Below are 13790 nucleotides of genomic sequence, written 5' to 3'. Positions count from 1 at the left end.
ACGGTGAAATACTGATATAATCATTAACTGTACGGTTGTGTGCGCCAGTAAGTCTCTACGAGGTTTTGTGTTTTGATTAGAAAGCAACTTGTAGTGTTATATTTTATGTTTTATTTTATTTTTGTAAGCTGTCAAGGGACTGCAGATGGGAATGTGTGTGTTATATTTACTTACTCAGCATTCGCTTGTAATATTCTGTTAAATATCAGATCACATTATTACCATGGCAACTGACGCAGCACGGTGGGCTCTACCAAAGAACAGGTTAAGACCGGCTAAACACCCCAATTGCAAAATTTATTTTTTCGTGATAATTCTTTCTTTGAAACACATTGTGTTATATTGTAGCATTTAAGCTAATTAGTATTAGTATAAGATTGTTTTTCTTATCAGGCAAAGCTACTTTTTAAAATGCTTATACTGTTCCGCACCCCTCTAAAAAAATATAGTACAGCTGGATTTCCAACATGGCGGCCGCATGTTTGAAAATCTGAATAAGAGAAATTATATTCCAAAGTAGAACCGCAGGTAATTTAAAGATTTTTTTTTGTTTTATTTTATGGTTTTTAAAAAAATCTTTTTATTGATAATGATTTGGTGAAGGCAGAAGAGTGAAACAGCATGGCTGACAGCTGGGAAGAAGTGTTTCACAAGAACCGGTTGGTTCCCCCGTCCAGCCAAACAGTCCGCCTGGCTGTGGAGAACCACCTCACCGCTAACCACAGCTTTCAGCTCAGCTTCAGCCGGCTTATTGTAGCGCAACTCCCGCAGGTAATTCCAAACATTAGTTCTCTGTGTCTGTATATGGCATAAATGTTCTTGGGTTTAAACCAGTAATCTCAAACTAGTCCTCAAAGGCCGGTTTCCTGCAACTTAGATGTTTCTCTGCTTCAGCACACCTGGCTCCAATATTAGCTCATTAGCAGAGCTCTGTAGAGATTGAATGCATGCTGCCAAGGTAGTTTAGCCATTTAATTCAAGAGTGTAGGACTAAAGTTGTGAAACTCTGACTCTCGAGGACTGCAGTTTGAGAACACTGCTTTAAGCAAACAAGTTAGGTCCAGCAATTTTTTTGTGTATTTCAGTCCACTTTTATTGATATTATATAGAAAAATAATCACAAAGACCTGTAATATGACCCACAATTTAACACGATTGTAAAACACAATCGTGTTAAATTGTGACTTACAGAGGTTTTCATGCCACTTGAACTTTTTCACATTGTGACACGTTACAACCACACGCCCGTGTGTTTTCGTGTGATTTGTGCACCGGTCTGAAACAGTACATAAATGTGAAGTCAAAGAAAAATAATGCGTGGTTTTTAACATATTTTAAAATAATAATCTTTAAACTTTTTTTTGCATGTATTCAGTCCCCCAAGTTGGTGATTTTAAAAGTATACTTTTGAGTTTGGCTGTGGATTTTCTTTTACTGATTTGCTTGCCTAGAGACTGAATGTTTTGCCCATATTCCTTTGCAAAATATTTTAAGCTCAGACTGGTTAGAGCTTCCTACCTTCTAATTGCATGTTCATATGATTTATTTATAATTCGCTTAATTATTTTAGGCATCTAGAAGAGCTTTTAGTTGTCCATCTTCTTTTGTTGACCCACAGGATCTGTCAGCTGGGGAAGATGTGACCTACCAGCTGCGAGTGACTCTGTTTGACAGAAAACTCCAGCACTTTTTTGGAAAAACATGGAAGAGCTCATCCCAAAAGATGAAAAACAACAAGATTTCCTTCAACGAGGTAACTTTTTGTCTTAACACATTTCACTGAAATAACTGCAGCTGCAAAGTGCCAAGCATTTATGGGCTGCAGGGCTCTGAGGATCTGTAATGAATTCTTCTCATGTTGTCTTCATATGCATTCAGTCAATGATTATTTGTTGAAATCAATCGCTATTCAACCCTTAATTGTGTTAATTGAGCACTGCCATTATTTAATTACTACTCAAAAGATTTGAAACTGAACTCTTTTTATATGAAGATTTATGATTGGATTGTATTCTGCTGTGCTCTCGAGACTGATATGAGCATAAACAAAACTAATCACAACAATTTGGCAATCACGTTGGTGATTACCAAAAATTGATCCAAGTTGTATTGCACAACTTCCATATTTAAAACTTTCAGAAGGAAACAAAACCCAGATATTATCACTGAAAACTGCATTTAACTTTTTTTTTTTTTTACCTTTCCTTTATTTGGGTTTCCTTTGTTTCTGTTGAAATGGTGTATTGATACTTTTAAAGTGGCATGTCCGGCTGAGTTCATTTTAAAAATAAAAAAGACAGAACAGCACAGATTGTTGCAGCATAACTGATATAAATTGTGCCAAACATTCCTGCTAGGCTTCTCTGGGTTCTGGAGAATGTTGGAAAGTTTAGTTTTAGAGACTTTATTGCATAAAGGAACTCCTTCCTTAATTGTAGGAAATTTTTTCTTCTAGTTTATATCTTGGCTGTGCTATTAGAGTTCTCTACTGGTGTTTGGGGTTATTCAGACAAATATATATTGAGTCAATCAATGTTTATAAATTGGTCCTTAATTATATGTTCATTGCTTCTTTGTGATGGACTGAATCTTTCCATGGTCTACCCAGTGACAGTCAAGTGTTTGTGTGCTAATATCCAAAATCTGAATAGTAAAACATAATTGCAACCGACCCATAGAAATATGGGGGCTGAGGTTTCCTGTATTGATTTTTACTGTTGTTTTACCAGGGTAAAACCCACTGGGATTAAAAACTTATTTTCCAAGAAAGTCCTGGCCAAGAGTAAACAGCAAATAATGTCCCCTGTCCTGTTCAGAGCTGCACTCAGCAGGCAGACTGACATCCTAACTCAAAATGTTGTAATTTGGACATTTGAATAGACCCAAATAGTACAGTAGGACCTAAAGTATCACTTTGCTTTACTGCTGCTGCTTGTACAATACTGGACATCCTCTGTTTTCAGGACATTTCTACTGCTGAGCTCTGCAACCATTGTTTAAGCTTAGTTTGTAGATTTAGTTGCAGCTTAGAAAAACAGCCTTGTAGACAGCTACTTTTAAATCGGTCTGGAGTAATTTCTTATTATGAGCCTGAAGCACAACTTCTGCTCTGGTACACTGATGATTAGTTGAATTGATTAATCAAATCATTACTTTGAGCTTCTAGTTAGTGATGTGCTGATTATGCTGCTCAGAGGAGAGAATGCTTTCTTCATTATAATGACAAACACTCAGCATGGAAATGAGTTTTTCTGCGTCTTTCAGTTTTAAATAGAACCATAGCCACATCTTCAGGTCAGCCATGGTGCAGCACATGGCCAACACTCACTACTTGTCTGTGCCGTGCTGGTGTTTTAAACTTCCCATCTTCAAAAACACCCAGCTTTAATCTTTGAGCCACCTCTATGGTTTCCCTCTGTTCATTCTCTGTAATTTCTCCGCCATCATTCCTTTGGTCCTTTGTACTGTGTAATCATCATTAGACAAAGGAAACAGAGAAACCATTTCTATGTCACGCTATCTCATGTCCTCTCTGAAAGATGTGCTTTGATGATGAAATTCCTCATAACTTATTGAAAGTGCTAAATAGGATGTTGTAAGAATCAAATATGCGAGATACAAAAACTAGTACTAAGTCTACTACAGAGAAATTAAACCTCGTCTACATGTCAGGATTCTTTATGGCACTCTTTAATTTATTTTAATTCTCCACTGACCAAAAACCTGATGGTCAACAATGTTGTTGTTTTGTCCTGCGATGAGCATTAACAAATTGATACTATTGTAAATTTCAAACAAACCCCTCCTCCCCCAACCCTTTCTATAGTCTTTATAAGCTGTTAGATAAGGAACTTGGATTGTGTTGAATATTTTATGGTGTCAAAACGCCAATGTCTTTGTAGACTATACTGTTTGCTTTATAATCCTTTTATCAAGTAATGTTTTAAAGGGTTTGTTGGCTTTAGTGTACTTTATTTGATAGTGAATTGACAAGAAAGGGGAAGACATGCGGTAAAGGTCACCAGGCCGCGAATTGAATCTGCGGCGGCCGTGTCGGGGACTAAGGCCTCCATATGTGGGTTGTGCTTAACCCCTCCGCCACCACAGCAACCCCTTTTATCAGGTTATTCTTTATAAACAACAAACTGTTAAAAATGGTGGTACATTTAAGAGTTTTAGGGGAAAAAATTAACAGCTTGTAAAAGAAAAATAAAATAAATAAATAACACTACCATTTTGAGTGATTTTTATTACTAATGATGAAATACTTTCATCACTGTATTTGTGTACTGCATTCAGTAAGATTGATTGTGCTCAAATTTGTTCAAAGCTGGCTCATGTGGATACCACCTCAAGTTCATCATTACATTTCATTTTATATCAGTCAGACTGGATATAACATGAACATTATGAACTAGTATGAACTTAAGTTCATACTAGTTTTTTTACTTGCATGCAATGTGCTGTGTGTAGTAGAAAACTAACACTGCATATTGCCCTTAACAGGCCATCCCTTGGTAAAACATGGTGGTAGCAGCATCATGTGGTGGGGAGATTAAGAAGATGGATGAAGCTAAATGTGGAGTCAGACTGGAGGAAAACCTGTTAGACTTCATGTTAGAGTGGAGGTCCAGCTTCTAACTGGACAGAGGTCCTTAACTTACAGCAAGGCTACTGTGGAATAGCTTAGATCAAAACATATGCATGTCTTAGAATGGCCCAGTCAAAGTCTGGTAAACAATAGTTTTTGTTTTTATGACTATGTTTTATGACTTTGAAATACTTAAAGGACATGTATTATAATTATTTTTTTAATCATTGCTATGCCTCCAGCACCACCATTGCTTTCAGCTTTTGTGCATGCAACCCATTGCATGCACAACACGCCTACAAATTGCACCTGGAAATTTAATATTTTCTTTTGTACGAGTAATTTAGTATCTTTGTATCCTTTTAAGATCAGGCCCTTGGTCTCCTTACTCACTGTAGCTTTGGGTAACAGAAATCTTAAAATTTTGTCCCTAGCATAGGCTGTTACTTTTTCTGATTTATTTATTTATTTATTTATTTTTTTCCTCAGGAACCACAGTTTGAAGAGCCCTGGTCTGTACTGTTTCATGTAACCTAAAGAACATAGATGTAGTGTGGAATGGATCGATAGTAGAACAGTGGCAGGTTGTCTAAAATGCCTGAGAAAAGCCATCTGCACAGATTGCATCTGTGCCATAAAAGGAGGAAGAAGAGAAAAAGAAAACCCCCCTTGTTTTTTTACGCAATACCGTTTTTAAAAAAAAAAAAGTCAACTGCTTGTTTTTTTGGTGACATGCTACAAAGTAGATGTTTAGCTCTTTTGATTACATATTCTTTTTTTCTGTGACTGTAAAAAGCCAGTCAGATGCAGAATCGCAGTCTAACTGATGGCAGGATTTTGACATCTTGAAGTCGAATAAAGTTTGACATTGCCTGCCAGAGGATTTTTTTTTAAAAGCCAACAAATATTAACAATAAAACATAGCTCCACGTAGTGTAGTTGAAAATTTATCCGAAGGCTCCATGTTGTTATATTTGAGCCGATATCTGGGGAGCAGCGGGGTGCCTGTGTTCTCCCTCAAACATCTGAATGTCTCTGTGAATCCAGGCTGGAGGCCAGTCACCCACTGCTTTATAAATGGATCGGAGCAACGAAGAGCCTCCCTGTAGCTCCCGAATTTGAAACCTACTGAGGGCGATACAAATTTGCCTCCTCACCTTGCAGCGTGTTTGTGTGTAAAATACGCATCTTTTAGTGAAAAAGAGAGTGTTGCAAAAATCTTTTAGCAGTGGCATAAATGAGTCACAGCTATGGCACATTCTGATTTCCATTTTGCAACCATCAGTTTTCTCCATTTCTCCCCCCCAACCCACCATCTGCTTGATGTTCTTTTGATCCAGCATTTTCGCTGTGCACGGCCTTACTTTGATCCAACACAATAGTCATAGCCGCTATAAAAATCCACTTGGTATCCCAATCAGCATCTAAATCCCATTATCCATCCAGGATAATAATATAAACCACATCATATCCTATAAGGATGATAAAGTAGGTCTGGCCCTTTCTCTGCCACGCTGCGAGAGCTGCAGCAGCTTTTTTTTTCTTTTCTTTTTTTTCTTTTTATTAGATTTGGCCCGTTGCTCTCACGCTCATGCTCGTGTTTATGAGTGGCAAATTGCTGTTTCATATCCAAATAATGTCAGTGGGGTGGGGATTCACTCCTAAGCTGCATTAGCACGTTGAAAATTGCACCTCCCTCCCCACTCAGGCCATGATGGATTGATTTTAATATCCACTGAAAAGCAAAGATGTGCAGTGATTAAAGGCAGAAAGAGAGAGAGGGAGCTCCATTTTAATTCGGTTTCATTTTTTTGTATCTGTTTTTTGTCCCTAACCAGAATTCATGACATCATTACGATGTCGTTGCTTCTGTTACTTTATGTATCAGCTCCTTTAATGGTAAATATATATATATATTTTTTTTCTTTTAGTGAAATGCAGTTTATTTTTTAAGTAAGCTGCATGGGCTTGTTGAGTCTCCTTGAAGTGTTTTTTTATGGACCAGATGCAGAAATCAAATCCACTGACTGTAGATCAAACCTTTGTTTAAATCCCCACCCCAAGAAAAAACAAACAAAAAAAAAAAAACGGGAGGTTAATTTTTAACCTTCATTGTCTGTACTGTTTCAGGATTTTTCTTATTGTAATAAAGCAAAGTAATTTTAATGTTGCAAAATCTTCGGAATGCTCGTTTTTTTAGGGGCTGCTGCAAATTTTATAAAATTTGCTACAGATTTTATTAAATCTTGTCTCAGATCCTTTGAATGGCGGTTAAAATATTGCACTTCAGATTGGTCTTCTCTGCAGATTTGTCAGCAGAGGGCAATGTTGTGTTGTCCGTACACAGAGAAGAGAAACAAGAGGAGGAAAGGGAGAAATGTGCATCTTTTTTGCATTGTCTCTTTCTGTGATCACTCCATTTGAGCTCCCTAGCCTTTACAGGGAACCAGTGGTTTCTTCTCACATGTGCAACATTATCAGACCGACAGCTGGGCTTGGGAGGAAAAGGCCAAGCTCCGTTCATGACCAACACAAACCTCTGTTTATCTAGGTCTCCAAATGCTTCAAGTTAGGACTAGTACATCTAAAGGTTTATATTAAAGTTTTCTGTTAGAATATTGAAAGAAAAGCCTAGGGTTATGCCTTTTATAAACAACAAAAAACCTTCAGCAAGATGGAGTGCCATGTCTTAGATACAGATGGTGATTAAAAACACTTAGCTTCACTCACTTATGCATCAACATAACCGTCAGCCATCAGATAGCCTTATTACACGACTTCAAAGAAGTGAAAAGCAGAAGACAGAATCTTACCGATGGGGAAAGTATTTGCATCAGTCCTGCAATTTCTCCAATTTTGTTTCGTAAGGATTTGTTTTTTTTGTTTTTTTTATAAAAATGAGTTAGTTTAAAGTGGGGCTTCAGTCACAGTTGTGCTGTAAAGCATGAGTTTCCACTCTCTGAAAGCACGCAATATGTTGTCAAAATGAAGCTGCTGTTGCTGTAACAAAGCTCCAGTCAAAGAAGCTTTCATTCTTTCCATTTTTTTCACCACCCTCTCTAAAAGCAAAGACATGTTCAGCTGAAGGAAAAAAGAAAATCTCTTTGAACTCGGCTGCATTTCTTTTTTTGTGTGCGATACACTGTGTTTTGCAGTCTACCATATTTTTTTTTGCTCATGTGTTTCACAGCTTGTCAAGCGTGAACATTCAGCTGTTGTGTAGGAAGGAACTGTGCCCCTTGCTGCTGCGTTTAGGGAACAGGTGATTACCAAGTTCTTTTGTAGGACCCCCGTTCCAATCCAGTCGGAAAGAATAGACATTAGATAATATATAACCTTCCTTGGCTTCAATTTTGTTTTATGGGTTAAAACTGTTACTTCTAGGTTAACTCTAGGTTGTCCTGTAGCTACGGGGGTATCTATATCTGCAGTTGGACTCTGCTCTGTGATAATCTTTTGAATTTATGATTTTTGTTATGTTTAGTAATCTACTTTTAAAATCTACAGACCTGGAGGTAAGAAACAAACATTTGCAGTAAGGGTTTTGAAGAAGAGACAAACTGAATATTTTATTATGGTACATTTATTATTTGTTTTTAATGTTAGATTTAGACTTTTTTATAATTCTATAACAAAAACCATGGCAATTTCTTCAAGGAGTTGGTGCTTACAGTGCATGGCAGAAGTTCAAATGCCTATTGAACTTTTTCACCCTGAACTTCAACGTACTTTATAGCAATTATAATATGATACCCCGACAAAACATAGAACACAATTATGAAGTGGAGGGAAAAATTATACATGTCTTAATAAAATAAAATATTCCTTGTATTACATTTACTTGTATTCAGCCCAACTGAGTCAGTGCTTTGTATGAAAACCTTTAGCTCAAAGTCTTTTTGGGCGTATCTGCACAGCTTTGTAGCCTGAACTTCACATCATTTTAACACATGAACATGCTTTCCATTCCATTGTAGCACTACATGCATGTTTTGTCTCATTAGCCTGCTGAAAAAGGAACCCATATCCCTGTGACAATTTTACTTGCAGCCTTTTCTTTCAGTTTTACTGTTTTGCACCATCCAACATCCCATCAACCCAGACCAACTTCCCTCTCCATGCTGGAGAAAACCATCAGCATGATGTGGCCACCACAACATGTCAGTATGGGAATGGTGTGTTCAGCGTGATGTTTTATATGACGGCTAAATAATTTAGGTTTGGTCTCATCTTACCAGATCACCCTCCTCTTCATGTTGGTTGTGAGAAATTGCAGACATGACTTCAGTGGCTGTATTTCTTACCACTCTAAGGACAGATTTGTAGAGGACATACCTCATAGCTGCTTCTTAAACAGGTACTTCTACCTCAGCTCTGAATCTGTGCAGCTCCCCCAGAGTTACCATGGGCCTCTTGGCTACTTTTATGATGAATTTTCTCCACACGTTGGTCAGTTTAAATTTACTATGTGCTTCTTTTTTGCAGTCAGAGGATGATGGCACATAATCCATTGGTTTGCATTGATAAATGAGGGTGAAGCAGTGTGTGCAGTTGTTTTAATGTTGCAGTCACAACCTTTGGTTTAACTTTTGCTTACATTTTACACCCCATTGGTTCGTCAGCTCAGCGTTGTTCTGTAATCACTACAACAATGGAGATTTGATGAAAGATATTAGCCTATTCATTAAGTGTGGATTTTAAAAAGATGTGCATTTCTATTTTTCTGTTTTTTGTTTAAATGTTCTAACACATTTATATTATTGCGCAGTGTTACTTAGAGCATTTGTGAGTTCATTACACCTGTTCTGTGAGTCAGTGTCGTATCTTTAAACCCCAGAGCTTTTTAACATCTCTTGTGTACCTTAAGCCGTGAATTGGAACCAGTTTGTTTATTGGAAGTATGTGAAAATGTCACCAAATTTTATTTGTGCGCTTAGAAACAAGCATATTTTTTTATTGCATTGCAGATTGACAAAAATGACTTCTTACACACTTATTGTCCACATCATTAGGCACACCTTGTGGTGCTGGCTAAGACCACTTTTTGTCTTAAAAGCTGCCTTAAAAATAATGTTTTGACAATTGCTATTCAACTTATTTAGCACCTGTAGTCTGTATGATCATAACACCGACTTTGTGCACAAACTATACACTGTGATTTTCTGCAGCTGAAAGAAGATGGCACCAATTGAAACATTCAAGACATTTTTCTAAGCTCAACTTCCAATCAAGATGGAAAAAATAACTAGGTGAACAGATGTCTTTTTAGTTTTGATCTTTTCATGAGGTTTATAGATATTTTTGTCCTGGGTCAAAGCTCTCTTGCCCAAAATGCTCTGGAGGAATTTGTCATTCTTTATTCAGAGCTGCTAAGTGCTCAGATAAATGTCTGGCTGTAAATCATCAACCTAGATCGAATCTGAGTCTGTTCTGTTCCCTTTCTCTTCCAATTCACGGCGCTTCGCCGAGCATGAAAACCACCTGTGCAAAAGGTCGCATGATTGATGGACAAAGGAGCTTCCATAGCACAAGGACCCGTCTCCAGTCTACCTCTGTGCTTAATTCCTTCTCCCAACTGGCATTCCACACTAAAAGATATACACTTCAATTATACATGGGGACGATGGGGTTGAAGACTACACGCCTTGCTTGAGAACTGATCAATATTTCAGTTCCACAGGGACCAAACACATCGTGGAGCAGCTGCTGCTTAACAGCTTTATGCAGTGGAGTGGCACATCCCCTAATACACAGCTATACACTGTGGGTGTGTGTATGCACAATCAAAGGAACTGAAGGGCCCACAAGAGCTACTGCTGAGGTGACAGAGAGAGATGAGAGCCTCAAGGAGGTTTTAGCTGTGTGTGTGTGTTCATTTTTAGTGTGTGCTGCGTATTCATACTTGCCTTGCATTTGACTGTTCTTTCTCCATGCCTGTCTTCTTCTTCTCTTCCTGTCCCCTCTCCCTATCACATCAACACGCAAACTCTCGGATTCTAAAACACACATACGAGAGATCCACACACAGCAAGCTCGTCCCAATATTTCTGCTATCAGCTCTCCCTGGGGTCTGCGCTGCCTGTTTGTGTGTGGGCGCGTGTTGAGACTGAGGGGAAAGAAAAAGATTCTGCCTGTCTTGTACTTTGTTGTTCCTGGCTTTGACGTGTCAATTCCATCTTTGCCTCTTTGTGTCTGAAGTCTGGCACGGAGACACTGTTTTCTTTCCTTGTTGCCATCCCGCAGCATTATGTTGCCCCTCCACCGTTCAGCCAGCACCCAAAGACTGTGAAACATTTCACTCAGAGTTTAGCAATAACAGGAGATCAAAACCTCTGTTACAAAGTAAAAAATTACCCAGCCAGCACTTCAGTTTCTTGTTGGCAAAATTGTAGATGGTAGAGATTTGTTTGAATCAGATGGAGAACTTTGGACATTAGGGGGACTGAAGCAAAAATTTAGATGATTTTTTTGTTGTTTACAGATTTCTTATATTCTGTATATTGTCATTTTCTGGAACTGAAACCAGTTTTGATGTTAACAACTAGTAAGACTGTTAGTGTAACAAACTTGATTTANCCATGCTGGAGAAAACCATTAGCATGATGTGGCCACCACAACATGTCAGTATGGGAATGGTGTGTTCAGCGTGATGTTTTATATGACGGCTAAATAATTTAGGTTTGGTCTCATCTTACCAGAGCACAGCTTCATGTTGGTTGTGAGAAATTGCAGACATGACTTCAGTGGCTGTATTTCTTACCACTCTAAGGACAGATTTGTGGAGGACATACCTCATAGCTGCTCCTTAAACAGGTACTTCCACCTCAGCTCTGAATCTGAGCAGCTCCCCCAGAGTTACCATGGGCCTCTTGGCCCATGAATTTTCTCCACACGTTGGTCAGTTTAAATTTACTATGTGCTTCTTTTTTGCAGTCAGAGGATGACGGCACATAATCCATTGGTTTGCATTGATAAATGAGGGTGAAGCAGTGTGTGCAGTTGTTTTAATGTTGCAGTCACAACCTTTGGTTTAACTTTTGCTTACATTTTACACCCCATTGGTTTGTCAGCTCAGCGTTGTTCTGTAATCACTACAACAATGGAGATTTGATGAAAGATATTAGCCTATTCATTAAGTGTGGATTTTAAAAAGATGTGCATTTCTATTTTTCTGTTTTTTGTTTAAATGTTCTAACACATTTGTATTATTGCGCAGTGTTACTTAGAGCATTTGTGAGTTCATTACACCTGTTCTGTGAGCCAGTGTCGTATCTTTAAACCCCAGAGCTTTTTAACATCTCTTGTGTACCTTAAGCCGTGAATTGGAACCAGTTTGTTTATTGGAAGTATGTGAAAATGTCACCAAATTTTATTTGTGCGCTTAGAAACAAGCATATTTTTTTATTGCATCGCAGATTGACAAAAATTACTTCTCACAAACTTATTGTCCATGTCATTAGGCACACCTTGTGGTGCTGGCTAAGACCACTTTTTTTTGACAGTTGCTATTCAACTTATTTAGCACCTGTAGTCTGTATGATCATAACACCGACTTTGTGCACAAACTATACACTGTGATTTTCTGCAGCTGAAAGAAGATGGCATCAATTGAAACATTCAAGTCATTTTTCCAAGCTCAACTTCCAATCAAGATGGAAAAAATAACTAGGTGAACAGATGTCTTTTTAGTTTTGATCTTTTCATGAGGTTTATAGATATTTTTGTCCTGGGTCAAAGCTCTCTTGCCCAAAATGCTCTGGAGGAATTTGTCATTCTTTATTCAGAGCTGCTAAGTGCTCAGATAAATGTCTGGCTGTAAATCATCAACCTAGATCGAATCTGAGTCTGTTCTGTTCCCTTTCTCTTCCAATTCACGGCGCTTCGCTGAGCATGAAAACCGCCTGTGCAAAAGGTCACATGATTGATGGACAAAGGAGCTTCCATAGCACAAGGACCCCTCTCCAGCCTACCTCTGTGCTTAATTCCTTCTCCCAACTGGCATTCCACACTAAAAGATATACACTTCAATTATACATGGGGACGATGGGGTTGAAGACTACACGCCTTGCTTGAGAACTGATCAATATTTCAGTTCCACAGGGACCAAACACATCGTGGAGCAGCTGCTGCTTAACAGCTTTACACAGTGGAGTGGCACATCCCCTAATACACAGCTATACACTGTGGGTGTGTGTATGCACAATCAAAGGAACTGAAGGGCCCACAAGAGCTACTGCTGAGGTGACAGAGAGAGATGACAGCCTCAAGGAGGTTTTAGCTGTGTGTGTGTGTTCATTTTTAGTGTGTGCTGCGTATTCATACTTGCCTTGCATTTGACTGTTCTTTCTCCATGCCTGTCTTCTTCTTCTCTTCCTGTCCCCTCTCCCTATCACATCAACACGCAAACTCTCGGATTCTAAAACACACATACGAGAGATCCACACACAGCAAGCTCGTCCCAATATTTCTGCTATCAGCTCTCCCTGGGGTCTGCGCTGCCTGTTTGTGTGTGGGCGCGTGTTGAGACTGAGGGAAAAGAAAAAGATTCTGCCTGTCTTGTACTTTGTTGTTCCTGGCTTTGACGTGTCAATTCCATCTTTGCCTCTTTGTGTCTGAAGTCTGGCACGGAGACACTGTTTTCTTTCCTTGTTGCCATCCCGCAGCATTATGTTGCCCCTCCACCGTTCAGCCAGCACCCAAAGACTGTGAAACATTTCACTCAGAGTTTAGCAATAACAGGAGATCAAAACCTCTGTTACAAAGTAAAAAATTACCCAGCCAGCACTTCAGTTTCTTGTTGGCAAAATTGTAGATGGTAGAGATTTGTTTGAATCAGATGGAGAACTTTGGACATTAGGGGGACTGAAGCAAAAATTTAGATGATTTTTTTGTTGTTTACAGATTTCTTATATTCTGTATATTGTCATTTTCTGGAACTGAAACCAGTTTTGATGTTAACAACTAGTAAGACTGTTAGTGTAACAAACTTGATTTAAAATGAAATAAGAACCTTTGGCAACATTGCTCAAGCTTTGTGTTTTCTTTGTATGATATCTGTGGTAAGGTTTGACCTCCTTTAAAACATTTACATTTTAATGTATATCCTAATTTCATGTAGAACTTATGAGTACTTTTTTTCACATTTCTTTCTCCTATGTCAGACTGAACATTTTAATAATTTTTGTCAATTTCATTCAAT

At 38.4% G+C, this 13790-nt stretch overlaps 1 protein-coding gene across 7 annotated transcripts in view; it reads left to right on the top strand.

The window, feature by feature from the left end:
* Nucleotides 1-455: 455 nt before the first annotated feature.
* The window catches only part of nphp4 (nephronophthisis 4), a 186277-nt gene continuing 172942 nt past the window's right edge, over nt 456-13790 (top strand). For 3 of the 7 annotated variants that reach the window (XM_016681299.1, XM_016681301.1, XM_016681298.1), the window contains exons 1-2: nt 457-771; nt 1619-1753. In XM_016681299.1, coding sequence (XP_016536785.1) covers nt 622-771; nt 1619-1753 — 285 coding nt within the window. In that variant the 5' untranslated portion in view covers nt 457-621. Of the gene's footprint in view, nt 772-962; nt 1054-1618; nt 1754-13790 lie in introns of those variants that run through there. The other 4 variants (XM_007571219.2, XM_016681300.1, XM_016681303.1 and 1 more) reach the window with 4 other exon arrangements.

The sequence above is a fragment of the Poecilia formosa genome, unplaced genomic scaffold (assembly GCF_000485575.1).
Source record: "Poecilia formosa unplaced genomic scaffold, Poecilia_formosa-5.1.2 Scaffold276, whole genome shotgun sequence".
Lineage (NCBI taxonomy): Eukaryota > Metazoa > Chordata > Actinopteri > Cyprinodontiformes > Poeciliidae > Poecilia > Poecilia formosa.
The sequence above is the reverse complement of the archived record's forward strand: the minus strand, read 5'-3'. Positions and strand labels throughout refer to the sequence as shown.